At 43.3% G+C, this 26130-nt stretch overlaps 1 protein-coding gene across 3 annotated transcripts in view; it reads right to left on the reverse strand.

Annotated features, from left to right (window-relative positions):
• Positions 1-25653, reverse strand: part of LOC146975181 (small G protein signaling modulator 2-like) — a 97759-nt gene extending 72106 nt beyond the window's left edge. For all 3 annotated transcript variants that reach the window (XM_085794702.1, XM_085794700.1, XM_085794701.1), the window contains exons 1-2: positions 25504-25653; positions 14283-14358 (exon numbers count right to left, since the gene is read on the reverse strand). In XM_085794702.1, the coding sequence (XP_085650828.1) occupies positions 14283-14358; positions 25504-25563 (136 nt within the window). In that variant the 5' untranslated portion in view covers positions 25564-25653. The remainder of the gene's footprint in view (positions 1-14282; positions 14359-25503) is intronic.
• Between the last annotated feature and the right edge of the window lie 477 nt (positions 25654-26130).

Here is a 26130-nt window from a genome sequence, read left to right on the forward strand (position 1 = left end):
TGTGTGGAGGTGAGCCCGACTATCTCTAGCCGATACCTCTCAACCTCCCGCACGAGCTCAGGCTCTTTCCCCCCCAGCGAGGTGACGTTCCATGTCCCTAAAGCCAGAGTCGTTGTCCGAGGATTGGGTCGCCGGGGCCCCCACCCACGGCTGCCACCCAGAGCCCAACGCACCAACCCCTCATGGTCCTTCCTGCGGGTGGTGGGCCGACTGGAAGGCGGGCCCACGACAACATGGCTCCTAGGATCATTCGGGTGCTCAGACCACCTCCACCACGGTAAGATGGCAGTTCAAGGAGGGACAAACTTTACTATTTGAACAGAATTCAATTATTTTCAAAATGAGAACATTCAAAGGTGGAAACTGACGTTCCAACGTCAGCAACAACGCAAATTACTATGATGTAAAATGATGTAGCTGAAGCTGGTCTGCTCTTCCTGCCTCCCTTGCCTACCAGAAGCTTCCTCCTTCAGCTGTTGTTAACATTTCCATGTTTCTCACATTCTCTGTTATAAACTGTTTTCTTGTCTGTAACAACATCTCTGTCCCGTCTGTCCGTCCTGGGTGAGGGATCCCTCCTCTGTTGCTCACCCTGAGCTTTCTCCTGGTTTTCCTTGTTAAAAGGGTTTTCCATGGAGTTTTTCCTCAGTGGATGTGAGGGTCTAAGGACAGAGGATGTTGTTATTATGGGATGTAAAGCCCTTTGAGACAAACTGGTGGTAAAAACGGGCTATACAAATAAAATTGCCTTGCTTTGCCTTACTGTGATGTATTATTATGTACTGTGATGTACTGCGATGTGAACCGTCTCTGTGTTCTCTGTCTGTGACTCAGGAGACGAGTTCGTGCTCGTTAACAGATCTAATTAAGACAAAGTTAATTATCTTCACTCGTCTGCCGTCCGTCACTCTCACAGTCACACACTCACCGCTTCCTGTCGGGCGGCGTGTCGCCACGACAACGCCCCTAGTCTGACTGGAGACGGGGAGCAGCAGCAGCACAGCACACAACATGATGATGATGATGATGTCGTTCAGACTTCCTCTGCCACGAATAAAACCTCAACTCCCTCTGAGCTTCCTGAGCCCTCAGAGTCACTGTGTGTGTGTGTGTGTGTGTGTGTGTGTGTGTGTGACGCTGCAGTTCCTATGAATATGTGTGGCGGCCTGGGAAAACCCGTCGGATGTCGCTGACGTTCGATTGTGGCAAATAGCCAAAATAGGTAGAAAAGTAGCTACTATTCCCACGATTTTGATATTTTGTGTGATTCTGGTACTTTGAACTCTCTACTACATCATGGTGAATAAATATTTTAAGAGAACAAAACGGAAAGTACTTATTTTTATGTTTTTGTGGCGAGTAAAGCGTTTCATTTTCACCCGAGACCAAGGGGGCAATTGTGGGTCTGAGAAGTGAAGCTCACTTCCGCGTTCAACAAACTGCAATCCCCTCTTCTTCCTCTGGGGGCTGGTGTCAGAAAGCAGCATTCTCCATAGACCCCCATGTTAAAATCACTGACTTTACATCCTTAGTAAACATGATCAAAGCCTGGTGTCAGAACGTTTTTTCGTCTCAATCAATCTCAAATCTACCCCCGCACACACTCTGAGGGGGTGAATTTTTTTTTAACTCTACAGTTTTACTGTTATTAGGTTAAAACTCTGGCCAATTAGGGCGCGGAAACGTTGAGTGACAGGTCCGAGCAGCTCCGTGGACAGCTGCTTGGAGGCCAGTGGGCCGGTTCTCGGCCGGCCAATCCAACATGGCGCTGTTCAGGCCGCCATGTTGGAGTCACAAAAACGACTCCCCAAAACCAATGGGGGACGTCACGGACGCTATGTCCATTCTTTTTACAGTCTATGCCTGAGACACAGAACAGCTGATCTGCAGCAGCAGCGCTAGAGGAGAGGACGTCCGTTGTTATTGTTGAGGTAACATTCAAGGACCCTCGGAAAGCAGAAAATCCCGCGATTCAGATGCTTTTTTACAGCTCGTCTTCATCATAAACGGTTCGGAAGTTATAATATGTTGTTGATGTTTTGTAAAACATGTGCAAGTGCCGATGATGAGTTCGGTTTAGCGCCGATGCTACGTTCTGTTTAGCATTGATGCTACGTTCGGATTAGCATCGATGCTACGCTCGGTTAGCGTCTGTTCCCGTACCACGTGATTACACGCACCCTATACGGTCCCTTCTTGTCACAGAGGCACCATTCAAGGACCCTCGGAAAGCAGAAAACCACACGATTCAGATACAGTTTACAGCTCGTCTCTATCATAAACGGTTCAGAAGCTGTTTAATGTTTTGTAAAACACTCATCTTTAGAGGGTTAAAACAGCAACGTTCTAGTTAAAGTCATTTTTCTCACTTTTCAGTTTTTTGGTCATACTAGATTAAAATGCCCATAACTTTTTATCTGAGAGGGCGATCTCAGTTATTCAAACAGTTATGAGTGGCTGAAAACTTCTAGTTTATGGAAATATCAAAAAATGAAAATGTCAAAATCCCACCATGTGAAGGGGTTTTCTCAGGCCACCACACATATGAGATGATGCAACACCAGAGCAGAGCAGGTTGATCCATCATGACGTGGTCGATCAGAACCACAAGCAGCTGCTGTATTGATCGGCAGGAGGAGCGATGAGGCTGAGTTACTGCTCTCAGCTCAGATCAGAGGATCATGAATCTATGAAATGAGCTGTGAAGATGAAGATAATAAATGTTCTTATTGATACAGAGCTGCTGTCCTCTGCAGCGCCGCCACACGCCTCGACACTGGACTGGAGCACAGGAATAAACACACAAGAAGACCATAACATCTAAAAGATAAAAACTATAGACAATCATGCACATGTTATAAAGGAATAAATATTTAAGGGATAGTTCAACATTTTGGCAAATTGGCCCATCACCATAATCCCTATAGTCATAGCAGTAGGTTCGTTACCTTTAATTGTCGGTGCAAGCTGTTTTTAGAACGGCGGAGCAGAGCCGTGAGCTGCTCAGAGCTACGCTACGGAGGCTCATTATGGGATTTCTTGGTTTCCCTCATCAAACTCATCAAATACACAATCCAACAACTCCACAACGCTCTGGTGGACAAGTTGTGAGCTGCACATTCACCACGCTATGAGATAATAACACAACGTTACCACACAGAGTTGTTTTAGAGAGAAATTCATGCAAAACCGCTGATGCGCGCTGCCTTCAGGGACAGTTTTTCATCAACAGTCTCTGCATTTCCCTCTGATATTTTTTGTTATTTAGACTAGTTGAGTCATTTTCAGCCAATAAAAGCTCTAAATGACAATATTTTTATTTCAATTTTGGGAGAAATGTTGTCAGTAATTTAATTTTACTCAAACACATACCTATAAATAGTAAAACCAGAGAAACTGATCATTTTGGGACTGAATTTTTTTTCCAGAGCTGTATATAAATACACTGTATATATATACATATATATATATATATATATATATGTCCATGAGCTTCAATATAAAAAGAGGATTTGAGTCGATCTGTGCGACATCGTTGTTGTTTATTGTTGTTTACTGTTCATCCACCAGAGAACTGTAAGAATAGATTTATATTAAAGTGAGCAGCTCTGACACCGTGTGTGTGTGTGTGTGTGTGTGTGTGTGTGTGTGTGTTTTCTCTGGAGGTTTCTGGCTCTCACGCCTTTTGCTGCTCCTGCGTGGGATGGGAGGATGTTGGAAAGAAGAAGGAAGAGGAGGAGGGGGGGGGGTTAGAGGTGGTCAAGGGGGGGAGGGGGTCAGACCGGTTGGCATGGCAACAGGAGGAGGAGGAGAAGGAGGAGGGGCGGAGCTTAGTGAAATGTAATTATCAGCCTCAGTGAGTCCGTGGGTCTGAACTTCTAGACTTTCCGTCTCAGTTTATAGTTTAAAGCCTCCGTGAGTTTGGCAGCGTTGCCACGGAGACGGGATCTAATCAGCGGAAATACCCGATGCTTCGCTACAGCCTCGTCAACGTGTGACCTCCGACTCACCGCCACTCTCACTGAGGGGGAGAGGGAGGGGGGAGGGGGGGTTGGGGGGGGTTCAGGAGGTTCAGAGGAGTTCGTCTGTTCATCCTCAAAGTCTCAGTGATGATGTCATGATGACACCAACCACACAACCACCGGCTGATTGGTCCGTTCATCTGGACTCAACGACAAACTGAACAAACGAAAAAATAATATAGAGGTAGATGTTTGTATTAAAATACCTTCAAAATAAAGGTAGACGTTTGTATTAAAGCTCCATACAGTATAAAGGTAGATGTTTGTGTTAAAGCTCCATACAGTATAAAGGTAGATGTTTGTGTTAAAGCTCCATACAGTATAAAGGTAGATGTTTGTGTTAAAGCTCCATACAGTATAAAGGTAGATGTTTGTATTAAAATACCTTCAAAATAAAGGTAGACGTTTGTATTAAAGCTCCATACAGTATAAAGGTAGATGTTTGTGTTAAAGCTCCATACAGTATAAAGGTAGATGTTTGTGTTAAAGCTCCATACAGTATAAAGGTAGACGTTTGTATTAAAGCTCCATACAGTATAAAGGTAGATGTTTGTGTTAAAGCTCCATACAGTATAAAGGTAGATGTTTGTGTTAAAGCTCCATACAGTATAAAGGTAGATGTTTGTGTTAAAGCTCCATACAGTATAAAGGTAGATGTTTGTGTTAAAGCTCCATACAGTATAAAGGTAGATGTTTGTGTTAAAGCTCCATACAGTATAAAGGTAGATGTTTGTGTTAAAGCTCCATACAGTATAAAGGTAGATGTTTGTATTAAAGCTCCATACAGTATAAAGGTAGATGTTTGTGTTAAAGCTCCATACAGTATAAAGGTAGATGTTTGTGTTAAAGCTCCTTCAAAATAAAGGTAGATGTTTGTGTTAAAGCTCCTTCAGAATAAAGGTAGATGTTTGTGTTAAAGCTCCATACAGTATAAAGGTAGATGTTTGTGTTAAAGCTCCATACAGTATAAAGGTAGATGTTTGTGTTAAAGCTCCATACAGTATAAAGGTAGATGTTTGTATTAAAGCTCCATACAGTATAAAGGTAGATGTTTGTGTTAAAGCTCCATACAGTATAAAGGTAGATGTTTGTGTTAAAGCTCCATACAGTATAAAGGTAGATGTCCATGTGTAGTGTGATTATAAAGCAGCTCTAGGTTCTATATTAATACTGTGAAAGTATCAAAGCCTCAGTCCACAGAGAAATGCACACAGCCTGGATTCAGAAACTGAGCCTTAAAACCAGCTGTCAGGACTTCCTGTCACTTTGTGATGTCACAACTAAGCCCCGCCCCCTCACCACCTGGACAACACCATCCATCCAACAACAACAACTTTGCAGGATTTTTTAGTTTCTCTGAGTGTTTTATTCTGAAATCTGCTCTGTTTCTATTGGATCACTTTAGAAAACAGCCAGCCAATCAGAAGAGAGGACGGTGGAAGTGATGAACTGAGCTCATCACTGATTAACAGGATTTTTTTTCTTTTATCTCTGACATTTCCGCAGACGGGCCGTATCTCATTAGGTGCATGTGAACGGCGACACGGCGGCTCCATTAGCCCGTCATTATCCCCGCTGGTTAAATTAGAAACACGTCTTTATTACTGTCGTCTTCTCTCTTTCCCATTTTTCCCTTTTTCTATTTCTGTCCGTTCATCCGTCTGCGCCGCGGCCGGCCCCAGATGTCCGTCCGCTGACAGCTCATTACAGGACCATGAGTTTCTAACGAGCCCATTAGCTGCTTCAGGCCATCCCTTTCTCCTGCTCCGCTCCTCCGTTCTTAATCTCATCACGTCCTTTTTTTCTGGACCCAATCACTCAGATTTATTTTAAACCATGATTTCTGTCATCATCCTGATCGCTACACCGGCTCAGACGTTTTAAACTCGGTTTTAATCCTCTGCTCTGGTTCAGCTGGAGGTTTACATCTCCACTCACTTCCTGGTTGATGAACCTGGACCAGGACCCTAGCCCCGCCCACCTCCACCTCCACCTGACTAGAGCACTGGAAAAGAGAGTAGCGACACGCATTGGTCAAGTGGAAACGCCCCTGGTGGCGGGATATGGGTTTTGCAAATGCGCCCAAGAGCTGCATCTCTGCAGTGTTGGTGAATCAGTAAGTGTGGTATTTTCAATAATTTAAGGACATTTATAGATCACCCACGTTAATAGCATCATCGTGGACCCTTTTACAGATAAATATTAACATATAGTGGCCATTAATTGTTGTGTCACGAATGCTTGCTGTTTTAAATGATAAAGATAAGTCCACTAAAGGGTCATACTGTAAGTTTGCGCGCTAAATTCAACTGTGTTAGCTAACTGTTCGCCACTTAAGCCTGTGTTTTCTTTAGTTTGTTTATTTTGGTCAAGCACGTTATTGTGCTGCAGGCTTTTATTTTATTTCCATGCGAGGCTTTTTATGTTATTTATTTTGACAGCTGGTGGTTGCCTAGCAACGGTAAAGCGTTCGCTCGTCCCCTTCTGTGTTTGTCCGCTGTGACTGTGACCGGTACGTACTGTAAACAGCTCCGTGTGTTTTTATTAATTATCTTTTTTTAAATCAAAATTGGAGGAAAAACTTAACATAATACGTTTTGGGTTTGATTAGAAATAGGAAGTAGTGGAGCTGTGCATAGAACCTATACATCAAATTCAATATAGCCGGGCCAATAAAAAAACAAAAAAAAAACAACAGTTGTTCACATTAATGTTACAATTTAAATTTTGAAATAAATAAATTATAAGCATAACTTAATATGACCAAGGCACCTAAAAGCAAAAACACAGCAGTTTTCATCAATTTACAAGCAAGTTGGCAACACACATACATTGGAGTGAATGGGTTTCTTGGGCGGATTTGCAATACCCATATCCTGCCACTAGGGGGAGAATAAAGTGACCACGGGAGTCTATGGTGGTGTCGCTACTCTCTTTTCCAGTGCTCTACACCTGACCACGCTCCGTCAGAGGAGTTGGTAGACGGCAATTCAAATGTCTAATGCTTCTTCATATTCAACTTTTTTTTTAGGTAATTTACATACACCTATACCAGCTTATTATTATGGGCTATAATGACCTCGTTGACCTTGTTTATTGACAAGCTGAGCACCGTCAAGCGGATCGAGACACTTGAGGAAGTTTACAAAGTAACGATAACCGTTTGTTATTGTGCATCTGCTCCGACCACATTATGAAGTAGTGGCGACGATAACTAAATGTATAGAGGAAACGCTGTTAGATACAATATAAGACCAGAGCTGTGATTTCTAGCTCTGCTGACATCTTGTAAACAACGCACAACATTGATTTGCAGAAGCCACATGTTCGAACTTCAGTTTCCACATTCGAATGTTCTCATTTTATCAAGAAACTCTGCTCTGGTCTTTGCATTGCTGCACCTCCATCTCATCTATCCATCCCTGACAGTTCATCTCACCCACTTTTATTTAATTGCACTATTACATCCTGGGTTTTTTTCTTGTGTATTACTGTCTACTTGTAGTTTTTGTTTTTACTAGTATCATAGGGTTTCCCCCAGTGTATTATAAGCCTGGCGGGCCGCCAGGCCTTACTTGCCCCCCCGCCAGGCTAAGCATCGTTTATTTATTTATTTAAATCAGTTTTTATACTCCATAAACACGTGATCAGGTGTCTTTTTCATCACCTGACAACGTCACAACTTCGTCGCGCATAACGGGCCACGTCACAGACATCATGCTCATCAGACAATAGACAGCATCAGACCGCTGCTTCACCAGCTGACCGAGAGGAACAAACCGAGTCCACGTTAACGTGAGCCGAGCCTGCAGCGTCAGAGCTCCTGTGAGCCGCGGGGCTTTCACTGATGTGAAAATGATCCATTGTTTCATTTTTCAGCTCGTGTTTACACACGTTTGTTTTCACTCTGGTCCAAACAGTAGATAGATCGGTAGATCCGTGACTGTCTCGTTTCCATGACGACTGACCGGAAAAAAAAAACGCGTGTTATGTCTCGTTTACGTGACTCCAGATTGTAAAAATCTCTTAGGAAAAAAATTTTAATCTCTGAGAAATAACGCTAAACTTTAACAATGGAGACACCAGGCAGTTGTTTTTTAGTTTTTAGTGCAGACAGTTAATATTATTTATAGTATTTTTATTATTTATTTATTTTTGTGGTTGATTGAACAGCATTAGTGCAATCTGTGAGACTCTGCTATAGCTGGTGTTTAAATATGTTACATAAATGTCTTATAATAAGACATGATAATGGTAATATTTTCACATTTCCAGTCAACTTTTAACATTGATCTTAAGCCCTTATGAAATCACTCCTGCTAAATGCTACTGCTCCATTAATGAATTTGTTACCTATAGGGTCCTGCCATCAGTCAATGGTCAGGGTCAGGCCCCTGTCACAAAAAAAACCCCCGCTTGGGCAACAGTGAGCCGCCGGTGCCACCCTACCACCGGGCTTAACAAGTTTTCTTATCATATTAATTGTCTCTCATTTAGCGTCACTGTCTGCTGGTTTCTGTTTGGATATGTTCTATTCTTGCACTGATTTTTATGTCTCCTGTGTCCCTGTTTTATATTTTAATGGCTTTTTAACATCTTGCCAGAGGAGTGCAGTTGAAAACTAGCCTCTGACTAACACTGGCACTTTTACAGAAATGTTAATTAATGTGCACTCCAAATAAAAATAAAATAAATGAATAATAAAATAATTTAAATTCTGTTTGAATAGTGCAGTTCGTTCTGACAGGCTCAGCTGTCATCTGCACTAGGTTTTTAACTGATACTCTTTTGGGGAAAAAAATACGCTATTAAGGGAATTGTCAGAAAGAGGACGGGTTTTAGCTGTTAGAATGATTCAGGTTCTCACACACCGGGGACGTGACGAATAAAAGACACAAAATCAGGCCAGTGTGAATGGTTTGATGCTAAATATTCTGTCACATATTCGCCGCGATGCAAATATGCAACAGACGCAACAGTTAAAAGTTAAAGTTTCGCCTCACGTCGTGTCTTAAACCTGTAACACAGTAAAAGCTTCAGACTGAAGAGAACATCACACTCCTCCTCCTCCTCTGGGCTAATGAGGTGAGTTATGTGAGCCGTGTAAATGTTGTGGAGAAGTTTAGGACTCCTACACACACACAGTTACACAACAGCCTGCTCAGACCACGCACACACACACACACACACACACACACACACACACACACACACACACAGACACACAACAGCCTGCTCAGACCACGCACACACACACACACACACACACAGACACACACACACACACACACACACACACACACACACACACACACACACACACACACACACACACACACACACACACCACAGGTCGACCGGTGTTAACACGACAGCATCATTACACCATTTCTTCACCGTCACAAACTGCAGCTGTAGCTACCGGTGCAGGGCTGCAGTCTGTCGCTAAGCAACGCAAACCTTTTCCATGACGACACACTGGCAGCTTCACGTCAGGACCGTCATCGTCCTGACGACCGGACACTAACCGCTCAGATAACGGCCGCTAATGTGACGCTAATTAACCGCTGTCGGTTCCCTGTCGGCTGTGAGGGAGCAGCTGTCGACCAATCAGATCGCTCCGTGTCGTCTCACACACTGTGAAGACACCGCGTTAATAAGACGAAGACGTTTCTCTGTTTTGAGCCATTTGAACTAAACATAAAGTCAGATCCAGCTCAGTCTCGTCGACCAGAATAACTGACAACATGTCGGACCGGGACAAACTACGCATCCAAAACATTACAAAGGCACAGCAACAATTAAAGGGACAGTATGTTGCTTATTTGGGTTTTTCTTAGCAAAAATCAAATATCGCTTTCATAAATACGTATTTACCAAAGTCTAATCACAACCACATACAAATGAAAGCTGTCTCCTAGCTCAGAATGAGTTGTTTACAAATACATAGGTGGTTAAAATAAACGGCGTTACTAACGGCACATCTTTTTTCAGTAACGAGTAATCAAGTAAACTACTGTTACAACGCTGTTACTGTTATTGCCGCCATTACTCAGCGTTACTTGACTCCAGAAGTACCGTCAGAAAATAATTCACCCATTTAGAGAGGAAGTAAGTCTGGTCACTCCTCCTGGCCACGTGCATTTATTTACAACAAATTATTATTATTATTATAACCTTTATTTAACCAGGTTTGTCCCATTGAGATCCAAGATCTCTTTTGCAAGAGAGACCTGGCCAAGAATGACAGCAGAGTTTCAACACATAGTCACATTAATTAAAAACATAAAACAAACAAACAAAACAAAAAACAAAATTGAATAAAAAAAAAAAAAAATAAAAAAAAATAGTTAAAATAATTTACAAGATTAGTCAAACATTTGCACTCAATTAAAACATTTGCACTCCTGAAGCCTGGATGTGATGGAATTTATCATGGACTTGAATACATTCAGAGATACCAGACTTTGGAGTTTGAGCTCTGACTGCAAACTGTTCCATGTACTCGGAGCAGAGAATCTAAAAGCTTTCTTCCCCATTTCTGTTCTCACCTTAGGAACAGTAAAATGACAAAAGTCCTGAGAGCGGAGACTGTAGGCCCTGTTAGCCAAGATTAGAAGGGATGATAAATAAGATGGAATCATCTCAAGAATGGCCTTGTAAATCAGCACATACCAATGGCCGAGCCTGCGCACATGTAAAGATGGCCAATTTACTTTACTGTACAAGACACAATGATGAGTTAGAGCTCCATAGTTTGTAATAAACCTAAGAGCACCATGATACACACTATCCAACATGTGGAGGCATTGAACGGAGGCATTCATATATAACACATCACCGTAATCAATAATCGGAAGAAAGGTCGACTCCACCAGTTTCTGTTTCACCCTAAAAGAAAAGCAAGACTTATTTCTAAAATAAAATCCAAGTAAAAGCTTCAGCTTCTTTACAGTATACTGAATATGTGCCTTAAAAGACAAGTGGTCATCAATCAAAAACCCCAGATATTTAAAAGTAGATACAAGTTCAATTTCTTGACCATTACTGGTGACAATGACAGACTGACTTGATCTTGCTGATTTAGAATTAGTGAAAAGCATAAGTTTTGTTTTATCTGCATTTAGAACAAGTTGCAAATGACAGAGTTGTTCTTGCACTCTATTGAATGCATTCTGCATATATGCAAACACTTCTGCAGGTGTGGGTGCAAAGCAATATATGACGGTGTCATCAGCATAGAAATGAAAGGCTGCATTTGGAATATTAATTTCAATATTATTTATATACAAAGTAAATAACAAGGGGCCTAGCACTGACCCTTGAGGTACTCCCTTGTGGACAAACTGAACCTCAGATGAGACACCATCTAACTGAACAGCCTGGCTTCTGTCTTTAAGATAGTTAGCAAACCATCCAACTGCCTGTACAGAAAACCCAGCTGCTGTAAGACGTTCAGTCAAAATGTCATGATCCACGGTATCGAAGGCCTTAGAAAAGTCTATGAAAAGAGAGAGACAACACTGTTTATTATCTAAGGCTGGAGAGAAATCAATAACTATAGCGGTGGATGACGTAACTGTCATAAACAAGAGATTACAGAGCGTGTTTGTGTCGCGGTGCCATAGAGACTAATTAGTAGTCAATTAATTACTTTTACCATGTAGTAACTCTGTTACTACCTCAGTTGCTTTTTGGGGAAAGAAACTAGTAACTATAACTAATTACTTTTTTAAAGTAATGTGCCCAACACCGCTGTTATGTTGCATCTCCATCTTTGAATACGGCAGCAGAAAGCCGACAAACGGCTCAGACGCTCTATCGGAGGACGATCAACAATGTTGTTTTTGTTTTTTTTCTGCCGTTATAAAACACACGGTGCTGCAGCTGAACAGCGTTAGCAGCGTTAGCAGCGTTAGCAGGGTTAGGAGCGTTAGCAGGGTTAGGAGCGTTAGCAGCGTTAGCAGCGTTAGCAGCTACGTTTCATGTTAAAGTGTTTTTATGCAAAGTGCAGCCAAACACCAGGCTGAAGAGAGTTAATTGTTCTCTGAGGACTCGATTAGAAACATAAACTTGTCCAGCTACGGCCACGGTTCACCTCTCCCTCCTCAGCAGATACAAACCGACTAAGTCACATGGAAACGCTGCATTTAAAGGGATAGTTCAACATTTTGGCAAATTTGCCCATTGCCATAATCCCTATAGTCATAGCAGTAGGTTCGTTACCTTTAATTGTGGGTGCAAGCTGTTTTTAGAACGGCGGAGCAGAGCCGTGAGCTGCTCAGAGCTACGCTACGGAGGCTCATTATGGGATTTCTTGGTTTCCCTCATCAAACTCATCAAATACACAATCCAACAACTCCACAACGCTCTGGTGGACAAGTTGTGAGCTGCACATTCACCACGCTATGAGATAATAACACAACGTTACCACACAGAGTTGTTTTAGAGGAAAATACAGAGACTGTTGATGAAAAACTGTCCCTGAAGGCAACGTGCATCAGTGGTTTTACATGAATTTCCCTCTAAAACAACTCTCTGAAAAAACGATTTGATGTAGAAAACAGCGGCGTGACGACCACGCTGCTACGTTACCAACGCTGCTAACTGCCAGAGATGGGGACTCGAGTCACTGTGACTTGGACTCAAGTCGACTCAAGTCGCTATTTTGATGCGACTTGACTTGACTTGACAAAAAATAAAAGACTTGCGACTTGACTCGGACTTGAAGGTTAAAGACTCGGGACTTGACTTGACTTGAGACACGATGACTTGAATGACTTGAATGACTTGAATGACCTGCCGCCACCGCTGAATTTTTCACCGGCACGGCACCAGCTCAGTCGGTGTTTTTTTTTTTTTCCCCGGACTTTTTATGCACTTATTTTGAAAGGACCGCTGGAGAGAGAGAGGGAGGGGGAGAGAGTGAGAGGGGGGTTTGATACGGAGGGGCCTCCAGGGTCGCTGCAGCGGGCTACATGGATCTAGGCTATAATATAATACATCCATGGAGTGCTATCACGCTCGCAGCTCAGTGTTTTTAAACGGAGATTTCATCCGGAGTTTCAGTGACGGTGAGCGGCCTGACGCTGCTTCATTAACGCTGCGTCGCCGCCGCTGTTCAGAATCGGGACAAACGCACAGCAACCAATAGACATATGGTAACAGTCACCTGTTACCAGCGTTACCATAGCGAGAAGCTAACGTGTCCTTTTTAAAAAATAAAAAAAAATCTCCTCTGCTTCAGCCTCACGTTCTCACTGCTGCAGAATCTGCAGTGACTACACAGCTGTTTGCCTGTCAGTTAGCATCCAGGAATGTTTCAATGTTACACATTCTTTGACTTTTGAATATAAAATATCAAATTAATATCTAACTACTTGGTATGAGTGCAGGCTGAGAATGGTGTTGTCATGATAGAATATAGCTAATAGATTTTATATTCTATTCTATTGATGTAGTAGGAGTTAACCTTTTGTGATCAGATCAGGTATGAAGAGGCTCATTAATGCATTATAAGACATGATAAGACATAAGACATAATAGATGTTCTATTCTATTCTATTCTAATATATTGTCTTCACTTTATTTAGATTAGATTCTGCGGGTGAAATTGCAATAATAAGGTGACTTGACTTGACTTACCCAAAGAAAAATGACTTGAGACTTGCACATGTGTGACTTGGTCCCATCTCTGCTACCTGCTACGTGTGAATGTCTGGAGGAAACTACTGCAGACGACGAGACGCTGGAGTTAACGAGCCCTTCGTTAGCAGGTAGAGTGACTCACTGATGACATCATCACTGATCATTAGCATGTGACCTCTGACCCTTCACCCCCCCCCCCCAGAGGCTGGAGAGCTGCAGAGAGAGAGGCCGATGATGAGCAGTGACATCACCAGGGGTCAGACTGAGGCCGGAGGAGACGCAGCCGAGTGTGTGATCTCACCACACACACACACACACACACACACACACACGCACACACACACACTCACACACACACACACACTCACACACACACACACACACACACACACACAGAGTTTTTCCATCAGCTCCACTGTGATTATTAACTTTCCATTGATGCAGCAGAACAGTGACGTCAACAAGTGTCCTTGACAGAGAAGCAGCAGAGAGTCACCTGCTGAGGAGCGTGTGTGTGTGTGTGTGTGTGTGTGTGTGTGTATGTGTGTGTAGGTGTGTGTGTGTGTGTGTGTGTGTGTGTGTGTGTGTGTGTGTGAGTGTGTGTGTACTCACTGCACAGAGCTATGATGTGGCTGCTGTCCTCGTGGACAAACTTCTTCGTCACTGCCTCCTCCATGATCTGCTTCACCTGCGAACGAGAGACTCACAGTTTGTCAGCGTGTCTGGACTCTGATGATGTCGTCGTCCTCGTCCTCGTTGCCATAGTGACGGGTGCCGTCGTCACTAAGCTACGGTCAGTTTCAGTCACACGACACGGCAGACTGAGAGTCACGACTTCCTGTCAGGATTTTCAACATAAAACCAGAGAGAGGAGAGGACATCTATAGGTTTATGTTGAAAATCAGCTGTACGTAGCACAATGTGAATGTGACGTAATACAATTAGACTGATAAAGAATCTGATTTGTGTGACATACAACCCTTTAGCAGAGGTACAACCAAAAATAAACACTTAAAGGGACATTGTGTAACTTCTCCTGTTATCTCTTCATGAAAATGGATTATTTGGTTCAAAAGTCTGTTTTTCATTAATCAGTAATCCCCCCCATCAACAAACTGAAGTGTTTCGGTATCATTCATATCTACATCAATCCATCCATCCATCCAATTATTCATCCATCCATCCACCCATTTATTTAACCATCCATTTATTCATCCAATCACCCATCCATTGATTCATCCAACCATCCATCCATCCATTTATTCATCCATCCATCATTTATTCATCCATCCATCCATCCATCCATCCATCCATCCATCCATCCATCCATCACTCCATCAGTCATCCATCCAACCAACCATCCATCCATTTATTCATCCATCCATCATTTATTCATCCAACCATCCATCCATCCATCAGCTCGGTGCTGCTGCCATGTGGTGTCTGCATGTTTTTACGTTCAGTGGCAGCGTGACGGTAGGTAACCACGGAAACTCGGCTCAGGTGGAGGTGGCGTCTGTGAAGAGTCACCGCGGTAACGCAGTGAGGAGGAACGGAGCGTTACACTGATGCTGCATTCACCCGCAGTCGGGCAGACGGCCGTCGCTGACAAACCAGATGTCATTTTAGTCACAGAAGTCCAGAGAAAGACCGTAAAACAAGTCACATCGCCATGACAACATACATATTGTCACGTCTGCCGTCTGCCCAATTTCACGTGAATGCAGCATGAAAAAATACCATTGAGTTGCTTGCGAAATACAACCGCAACACTAGATGGGAGGAATTCCTACACAATGTCCCTTTAACTACCAGCGACTACAGTTTCAGCAGAGTGTAGTTCAACGATGTGCACTGCAAAAACTCAGAATCTTACCAAGAATATTTGTCTAATTTCTAGTCAAAATAAATCTCATTCTACTTAAAATCAGACTCATCACATTTAAAGCAGCTTGTTTTTAGACACTTTTTACTTCTTTCAAGCAGATTTTCACTTGAAATAAGTAGAAAAATCTGATAGTGGAGCAAGTTTTTCTTTCTTATTACAAGCACAAAAAAATTGCTTTCACTGGCAGATTTTATCGCCATGACAACGTATTGTCACGTGTATTGTTTTGCCTCGTGCTGACGGACCACTTGTTTACATAGAGGCTTGTTTATGCCGTTACGTGCAGCGGCTGTCGTCCGTCTGCCGTCTGCCCAATTTCATGTGAATGCAGCATGAAAAAAATACGATTGAGTTGCTTGTGATCTACAACCACAACGCTAGATGGAGGAATTCCTACACAATGTCCCTTTAAAAACAACAAACAAGAACAAAAACCTGTGTGCGGTAGAGAATTAAAGCATTAGTATTGTTGTGTTAAACAACCGTCCAGATGTTTGAACCCCTCATGTTAGGAGACAACAACAAAACACTCCACCCTGGACAATAATTCAATATTCAACTCTGTCCATATGTCAGTGACCAATGAACCAGGATATGCAATTAGATAAAGGTCACACAAACAAATGCCAACAAGAAGAAAAACATAAATCTGAACAAACATACGCCTTCAGAAATAAGAGAAAGAGAAAACATAAAGATCAGAAGTTTAAATAAAAAAAGTACGAACTATAGAGCACCTGTATATAAGCCGCACCAGCTAAATGTTAAAATAAAATACATATCTAGGCCGCACTTGAATATAAGCTGCAGGTTTTCATGTTGTAACATGAGATATTCACACAGAAAGACAGTAGGGACTGGTTCCACTCCTCTCCTCCATGTGCATTTGTTTAAAAATCAATAACTGGAGCGGTGGATAACGTTATATAACATATACGATGTTACGGCGTGTGTGTTTGTGTAGTCTGAACCGTCATGAACAAAACATTACGGGTTACGGAGCGCGTTTGTGTTGCGGTGCAGAGACGAGAGCTGGGACACCGGGAAAGTACGGCATGTTAGAATAGCCTGAGAATAATAATCAACAGAATGAGATAATGAGATGAGGTTTTGCAGCATTAACTTTGGCTGTAACAGACAAATGTCATAAAACAATACAACTGTGGAAATGATTATTCATTCTTTTATTTAATCTAGTTTATTACACTGCTGTTAAATGTTCTTTTGACCTGTTTAAATCAATCTACTTTGAACCGGCTCCAAACTGTACTTTAGTTACAGCTGTAACAATCAATGTGGCTGACTGACCTGAACTCAACTTAACTTTATTTATATACTGTAGCACTTTAAAACAACCATAGTTGAAAACTAAGTGCTGATCATAGAGACATAAAACAATTAAAAGCAATCAAATAAATAAAACAGACAGTAAAATAGTTGTTTCATTGTTTGTTGAAGCTGACGTTGATGTAGCTACTATTTGTATTTTGGTGTGTGGTCATCATCACTGTGTCTGACGGACATGAGGTTATTATTATCAGGGCCGTTGCTAGGAATTCTGGGCCCCCTTAAAGAATACTAAAGTGGGCCCCTCCCCCTAACTTTTCCAGTTTTTTTTCTTAGACTACGTATGTATTATCATTTTTTATTTAGCCTTCTTTGTTTTGATGCTAATGCAGCATTACACTGCAAAAACTCAAGTATCTTACCAAGAATATTTGTCTTATTTCTAGTCAAAATGTAATTTCTAGTCAAAACAAATCTCATTCTACTTAAAATAAGACTCATCATATTAAAAGCAGCTTGTTTTTAGACACTTTTTACTTCTTTCAAGCAGATTTTCACTTGAAATAAGTAGAAAAATCTGACAGTGGAGCAAGTTTTTCTTTCTTATTACAAGCACAAAAAAACTTACTTTCACTGGCAGATTTTTCTACTTATTTCAAGTGAAAATTAGTTTGAAACAAGTGAAAATGATCTAAAAACAAGTTAATTTTTAGGTGATGAGTCATCATTGAGTTATTTTTAGTGGAAAGAGATTAGTTTTGACTAGAAATGAGACATTTGGACAAGAAATAAGACAAACATTCTTGGAAAGATGTTGAGTTTTTACAGTGTACTATGAGTATTAGTCAGGGTCTTACACAGAATAAATCAGTCATACAAATATTAGACCACTGGGGTTTTTTATGGGCCCCACTGGGCGCTGGGCCCCTAGAGTTATCATCACCTTTCTCCCCTATACAACGGCCCTGATTATTGTTATATTATTATATTATTCAGTAGCGTTCAAAGTCTCCGTGTTCGATTGATAAAGGATCAATAATCTCAAACACCAGGAGCCTCAGTAACACGACGCTGAGACGAGTCTGGACTCAGACAGGTGAGACGTCCAATTAACTTCCTGAGACGCCGAGACGAGTCTGTGGCGTTGTCGTCTCCAGAGTCGAGGGCGACGTGGCGTTCGCTTGTCTACGTTCACTCTCTGTAGATTTAATTGTCGTCAGTAATTAAAGCGACCTGTCTGACACCTCAGCCTCGTTTGGCTCCAGCTGATAAACAGGAAGGATTTAATTGCTCTGCTGTGGTGAGATAATGAAACTCAACTTCCTGCTCGTCTCAGGGAGCCGCCGCCACGCCACCGCCGTTTGTTCTTAAGCACTGACTCCTCACGGCTAAATAAACAACACTCAGAGCTACAGCTAAACTGCACCTGAACGCATCATGTGTTTAAAGGATAATTACCTTTTTTTACAATCTGGACCTTATTTCTATCATAAAATCTGATCATTTCATTCATTTCATTTCATTTTACACTTCCGGTCGTTTTATTTTGAAATTGTTGCCACTTCCGTTTGTGCATCGTTCCAGCGCTGCGCAATTGACAGGCAGGTTCACAAACGTAAAAGAGTGAACAACACACGTCGCCGGGTCGGGAAAAGCTCAATAATGAGACGACAGAAGAGAAGACCCGACGCCTTCCAACAAGAAGAAAGCTGCTCTAAAAGAAAAACCACGAGTCCTGTTTAAATGACGGGTTCATTGCAACAGGTGATTCACCTGCTCCAGCTCCACAGTGTGTAATATGTGCGGGACCCGGCCGGCTCTCTGCCGATTCATCACTTCACAGAAAACTGATCTCCCTGCGTTCTGGATTTAAGCAGAATATCCTGAGATCGCCACAAAAGCACTGAAAACCTGCTTCCATTACAAACATATTAGCCTACTATGTCAATCAATCGATCAATCAATCTTTATTTATAGAGCACCTTTCATACATGGAAATGCAACACAAAGTGCTTAGTGTTTGTGAAACGGAGTTTTCTGCAGCGCCAGCAGCAAAACGAGATGACAGACGGAGCATCACCCCCAGATGACTGACAGTATTACTGTGATCCTATATTATGTTGAGTTGTAACAAAGAACGTAAACATAAGAGAAAACTATGTGACCGTCCTGCTTATACAGTAGGCCAATGTAAATAGGAGAACGTATGCCGCCCCCCCCCCCCCCCCCCCCCCCCGGTCCGCGGGAAAATTTTCCACCGGTGACCGGTCCGTGGGGATAAAAAGGTTGGGGACCGCTGCTCTAAATAACACATTATCTGCAGAGAAACTCCTTCATTTCACCAATATTTAGTTCTGATAGGCTAGTGCTATTCCCCTCTGAGTCCGGGGTTAGCTGTTATCAACATCCGGGGTCTGTAGGTTGACCTACTGACCTCTGACCTGGATGATGTCATCTCTGAGCGCCACGCGGCTCATTCTGATAATAATCATTCTGCTTCGGCGTTCGGGTCCATTTTTATCTCAACTAGCCAGAGCTTTAGTGAGTCCAGGTTGAGGAGAGGAAGCCTGTGGAAGCTGAACTTCATCCAGCTGCTCATTTTGTTCTGACAAGTCAGAAACACGCAGAAACGGACCATAGCATTAGCAGCACAGCTAACAGCTAACCCCGGACTCAGAGGGGAATAGCACTAGCCTATCACAACTAAATATTGGTGAAATGAAGGAGTTTCTCTGCAGATAATGTGTTATTTAGACCCTGTAGACTCCATTATACGGATATACGCGCCTCTCGGCTGGAGCTCATTTCATCACAACCACTTGGAATGACACCAAAGTTATCTGGGGGAGGAAATGATCGGATTTTATGCTAGAAATAAGGTCCAGATGGTAAAAAACTGTAATTATCCTTTAAAGGAGACGTATTACACTGTTGCATATTTTAGATAATCGTTACAGAGTTATGATGTCACATAGTTCCAGTTGCATCCTGTTGGACCACAGCCACAGAGGACCATATATGGTTCTGTGAGGTCACCGTGACCTTTGACCTTTGACCTCCGTCATCCAGCCAGTGGATCAGGTGAGTCGTGTGTCTGTGACATGTGGTCGGACCGGATCGGCATCATTCCTCCGCTGCAGCAACAAGGAAACGTGGAGCACCGGGGGGCGGGGCTTAACACACCTGTGAGGGTTAGTGTGGGTGAGCCAGGCCACGCCCCCTCTGTGATGTCACCAGAGTCTTTGTTTCAGTGGAAAGGAAACAAACAGGAAACTTTTTTTTTTTTTTTTCAAAGGAGGTTAAATGGAAAGCAACTGGACTTAGTTATTTGTCTGGGAAGACGTTTCACCTTCATCCAAGAGGCTTCATCAGTTCATGTAGTCGTTTTAAACGACTGTTTTAAACAACTGTCGTTGGCACTTGGAGCACAAATGGGAACCAGTGACATCATCACCCTTTTGAACGCCCACACCAGAGGTTAAATAGTGAGTCTCCACACCAGATAGTTGGACCAGTCCCAGCCTGGTCAGATGCTACATGAACTGATGAAGCCTCTTAGATGAGAGGTGAAACGTCTTCCTAGACAAATAACTAAGTCCAGTTGCTTTCGATTTAACCTCCTTTGAGATACTATGACCTGGGCAAATGAGAATATGCACCGGCTTATAACAGGAAACAATGGACACATCACAGCTGCTCTCTGATTGGCTGCTCCTCTTCCTCTCCTCCTCCTCCTCTTCTCTCCCCCTCCTCCTCCTCTCTCCTCCTCCTCCTCCTCCTCTTCTCTCCCCCTCCTCTCTCCTCCTCTTCTCTCCTCCTCCTCCTCTTTCCTCATCTTCTTCTTCCTCCTCCTTCTCCTCCTCTCTCCTCCTCCTCCTCTCTCCTCTCTCCTCCTCTTCTCTCCTCCTCCTCCTCCTCCCCCTCCTCCTCCTCCTCCTTTTCCTCCTCTCTCCTTCTCCTCCTCTCACTCCTTCCCCTCTTCTCTCCTCCACCACCACCTCTTCCTCCTCCTTTCTCCTCCTCTTTTCTCTTCCTCTCTTCTCTCTGTTTTCTCTCTGCTCTGATACAAATCACCAACTGATGTGATTTAACTTCTTCGGGAGCTGCTGAAGCTTCAGTTGCTAAGCAACGACCTGCTTAAAGAGACAGGAGCTTTGTTCATCTCATGGACCGACTGTGGCCCCACAGACACACAACTGACACACAACAGACACACAACAGACACACAACAGACACACAACAGACACACAACAGCAGTGATAATCAACTGGCAGACGATCTGAGTTCTAATAGTTTAGCTACATACGTTATAGATAAGATAGATAGATAGATAGATAGATAGATAGATAGATAGATAGATAGATAGATAGATAGATAGATAGATAGATAGATAGATAGATAGATAGATAGATAGATAGATAGATAATTTATTAGTACAGACTCTGGGTCCAGTTAAAAATACAAGACAGGACAGGAAAAAAAGAAAAACAATATAAAGTAACAACAACAGACAACAACGACATACGGGCTAGCCTAGCAGCCCCTTATTAAAAGACACTTATACCAGTGTTTCCAGAGCAGTGACGTGTAGCCTAACGCGTGGCACTAAATGCAACGTTTGTCAGTTCCATCACAATCTGATTTTCCGAGTTGTTTAGACGACAAATGAACTTATACATGATATAATATATATATATATAAACTGCCCGTCTAAAAACAAAGTCCCCTCCTGGATTTATCTCAGCTCCAGGTCGGAGCCTCCAGCTGGATCATTACTGCTGGATGAAGATGTTTCAGCTGGAAACAACTTCTCTCTCATCTGTTTCAGAAGAGTCACATTATTATTAAACATCTAAGTAAGGAGATGACTGAGACTGAAAACTGCGCTAAGAACTGTCCAACACGTTATTATTAAAGACTGGAAGGAGAAGTGGAGAACCAGACCTGAACCCACGGAGAGTCTCTGAAACATTAATGAAACTCTGGACGGAAATAAATGTTGTGACGTTGCAGAAGCTCATTGAAACGATGCCACAGTGAATGTGTGGCGGGATGGGCAGTGTATTTCTCAGTTTCTGTTTGTGTGCGCCTGTGAGCCAATGTGCTGGGACAAGGAAACACGCGCAAAGTGTGTTTGTGTGAGTCCCTGCAGTGGGATAAGGACGTAACGCTGCTATGGTCCAGAGCAAACGTCCAATCACAATGCGCAAAGGTTTGTGGAGCCGGCTGGACTAGCCTCACGCGTTAACTCCGAATTTTTCTAGCGGGTCCAGAAATCACCAAATTCACCAAAGTAAAAGTGTTCACCAACATAAAACTTATAAAATAGACATTAACTTGTAATACAATAGTAGCAAAATGTTAACTTAATGGCTCTGGGACTTTCTTGTGAATTATATTCCTTAAATCAAAGAGTTTCACCGCATTTTATCAGCTTGATGTAGCGCCTCAAACCCTTTTAATGTGGACGGGCGTGTGTCTCGAGATGCAGAATGTGTTTTATAGAACAGAAACACACATGTCAGGACTTGTATCATCAGAGCAAACATGGCCTGGGATGTTCATCCTCCTTTCTTATTTAAGTTGAAAATCACAGCACATGTCTGTTCTGATGATACAAGTCAGCTGTGTGAAGCTCCTTAACAGGGAACAGAAAGTCCAGTCCCGTCAAGATGTCAAGATTCTTCATTTTATATCAAACACCAAAGATGTGAATCAATGAAAATGATGAGCTAATAAAATATAAACAACTAAATTATGAAGCAAAAAGGTGAATTTAGTTTCAGTCGAGGCCGATTTGAATGTCCAGCCACCACAGACTCACTACTGACTCATGATGATTGTACTGCGGTCGTTCACTTCAGGGGGCGTGGCCTAATTTCACCGTTAGCTGATGCTGCTAAACGCTGCTAACCCCCAGTGAGGCTGAATTACAAACCACATACTCTCCTGCTAGTACACAGGTCGGTTCTTTGTAAAACATGTATTTCTTGATGTAAATGTGGTGGTTTGTGTCCGTAGGCTCCAGAGCCCCGAGGCAGCGCTGCTCTTCTGTCCAATACACACAGGAAGCTTCACTTTACATTCAGACTAACTAATGCTACTGATACAGCTGTTAGATTTCATCACTGAGACCAACATTTATCTCCTGAAAATAATTTAACCAGCCGGTGGTAAACCTCTAAAAACCTGCGGGTAAGTTAATTAGCAATGGTTCCCCCCCCCCCCCGGGGTGACGACGGAGGTTGGCCGGCCGAGCAGCTCTGCAGACGAGCCGTTGATCATTGATCTGCTCCCGAAACATCGGAGCTTCACTTCCAAACAGCCGTCGTTTGGATAAACTGACTGTATATTTGTGGTCTAAACAGTTACTTTCTCACATGAAATGTATTAAAACGTATATCAGTCCCTCCAGGAATTCGCGATGTTGCGATCGCAACAATTAACGCAAATTCAGCCAATCCCCGCAAATTTTTGCGATCTTGCAATTTTGTACAATCACCGCAACTTTTCCGCAAATTGGACCAATCGTCGGTGCTTTCCGCGAGTTACACAGCAGAGAGTGTCGAGTCTGGACGGAGCGGTGGTTGAAAGTGAGTCCACGGAGGAACAGCGTGGCTGGGCTGACGGCAAGAAACTTGATACAACGTGCACAAAGTGATAAGTAAAGGAACACAAGCTGAGTTGAACGTGTTGAGTGTGTGAGTTGTCCTGGTTGACCACCCGAGGCTGTGTCAACCCCGAGGGGGAATCCAGTGAGTGCGCCACTGCAGGGCCGGAGCGGAGCAGCCGGCGGCCAGGTGCCCCTTCCCCCATCCTAAGGCCCTGGACTTGATCAGCCACCCTCCCCTTTTTATTCAAAGACTGGACTGTTTTAATGGCATTTTAAAACAGTTCTTTTACCACGATTTTTAAACAGACATTTTAATTAAAAGTAAAACAACTTTCAACTCTAATTTTCCTGTGCCTTTCTTAACAAGTGGAAAATTGCTGGTATAACAGGACCTCACATTATTTTGTGACATTTCAAAATTTTCAATTTTCCTTTGATTTTTAATTATTCAGAACAAAACTGCAACTTTTTTTTGCAACTTTCGCTGTCTCAAAAAAAGCGCTTAAAACACCGCAACATGCACCGCAATTTTTTCAAAATGTGGCCGCAAATTCAGGCATTTTAGGCCGCAACAATCACAAAAAAAGCCCGCGAAATCCTGGAGGGACTGATTTATTAATAAAGTGACGTAACAACAGCGGCGCTACAGCAGGAAATAAAACAGCTTCTCGCCTGTTTAGTTACCGCTGCCTGTTGCCGCAAAATGCATTCTGGGAAACGTGTAAACTTGTACACAGACTACTGCGGTGTGAACGGCGTCGGTCTGAATCCCACATTCAGTCTGTAGTATCATCATCTTCATCTTCATCGTGCCCACTCACCTGTCAGGACGAACCAACACCTGGGCAGGTGAAACTGATCACAGCTATTGATTATTGATTATTGGTAATTTATCAGTTAATGATCCGTCAGAGTGAAGGTCTGAACTCAACTCTGGACACGGACCACACCTCAACTCAACTACGTGTCACTGGGGGGGGGGAGAGAGGAGGAGATGGAGGAGAGGAGGAGGAGGAGGAGGGAGAGCAGGAGGAAAAGGAAGAAGAGGAGATGGAGAAATAGGAAGAAGAGGAAGAGGAAGAGGAAGAAGAGGAGATAGGAAGAGGAGGAGATGGAGGAGAGGAAGAGCAGGAGGAAGAGGATGAAAAAGAAGAAGAGGAAGAGGAGTAGATGGAGGAGAGGAGGAAAGAGGAGGAGGGAGAGCAGGAGGAAAAGGAAGAAGAGGAAGAGAAGAGAGGAGGAGGAGATGGAGGAAAGAGGAAGAAGAGAGAAGGAGAAATAGGAAGAAGAGGAGAGAAGGAGGAGAGGAGAAATGAAGAGGAGGAGATGGAGAAGAGTAGATGGAGGAGAGGAGGAAAGAGGAAGAGAAGAGAGGAGAAAGAGGAGGGAGGAAGAGGAGGAGATGGAGAAATAGGAAGAAAAGGAGAAAGAGGAGGAGGAGAGAGGAAGAAGAGGAGGAGAGGAGGAGAAGAGAAAGAGGAGAAAGGAAGAGGAGAAAGAGGAGGAGGAGAGAGGAAGAAGAGGAGGAGAGGAGGAGAAGAGAAAGAGGAGAAAGGAAGAGGAGAAAGAGGAGGAGGAGAGAGGAGAAAGAGGAGGAGGAGCCAGGACTCCTCAGCTCTCTGAGTTGTGGATGTTGGAGACACGACACCGAGTCAGAGATGGAGGATGAAGCTGCTTCAGTCACAGATCTGATCGATACCTCTGATCGATACCTCTGATCAGTACCATGCAGCAGCAGCAGCAGCAGCAGCAGCAGCAGCAGCAGCAGCAGCTACATCTGTAGCTAGGCGACCTGTTGAACTCTGATTCTGTATCGATTATTGATCCTCAGTGATTCTCCACGGGCTCAGACCAAACGGAGCAGCAGGTGCAACACAACGACGACAGGTGGACGTGTAGCTGCGCGCGCTTCTCTCTCTCTCTCTCTCTCTCTCTCTCTCTCTCTCTCTCTCTCTGTGTGTGTGTGTGTGTGTGTGTGTGTGTGTGTGTGTGTGTGTGTGTGTGTGTGTGTGTGTGTGTGTGTGTGTGTGTGTGTGTGTGTTTACCTCCCGCTTGACGGTCCACAGTAGTTTCTCCTTGTGCTCCTCCTCCGCGCTGCCCTCCATGGCTGCGGGCGCCGCTCCGTCTCTCAGCCGGCGACACGACGCTGCTCCCCGGCCACTGGCTGCAAGGATCCCCGGCCTCTGGCTCCGGAGCTTCTTCTTTTATTTTTTTATTTTTTTTTATCCCAGTTTCCTCTTCCTCCTCTTCCTTCTTCTCCTCCTTCTCCTCCTCCTTCTTCCTCTTCTTGTTCCTCGGACTGACGCAGCCGAGCAGCCTGGAGACGACGTCAGAGGATCCGCCTTCCTCTCCCTCTCTTCCTCCCTCTCTCTCTTCCTCCCTCTCTCTCTGTCTCTCTGATCAATGGAGGAGGAGGGGAGAAAAGAAAAGAGAGATAGAGAGAGAGAAATCAGTGCATCCAACACACCGCCCAACCTGTGGCTGCTGGCTGCGCTCCGGGTGTTTATTTATTTATAGCAGCTTCCTCTTTGTCTCACCCTTTAATAGCCTAAAGATGAAGTCCCCTCAAATTTATTAAATATAGTACCAGGCTATTACTTTTGGGCAAATACCATATAGCCTAGGCTACTGCTGTAAATGAAAAAATAAATCCCCAGTCTTGCTTTAAAAAA

The sequence above is a fragment of the Trachurus japonicus genome, chromosome 13, assembly GCF_045865225.1.
Source record: "Trachurus japonicus isolate A0001 chromosome 13, Traja_1.0".
Classification (NCBI taxonomy): domain Eukaryota; kingdom Metazoa; phylum Chordata; class Actinopteri; order Carangiformes; family Carangidae; genus Trachurus; species Trachurus japonicus.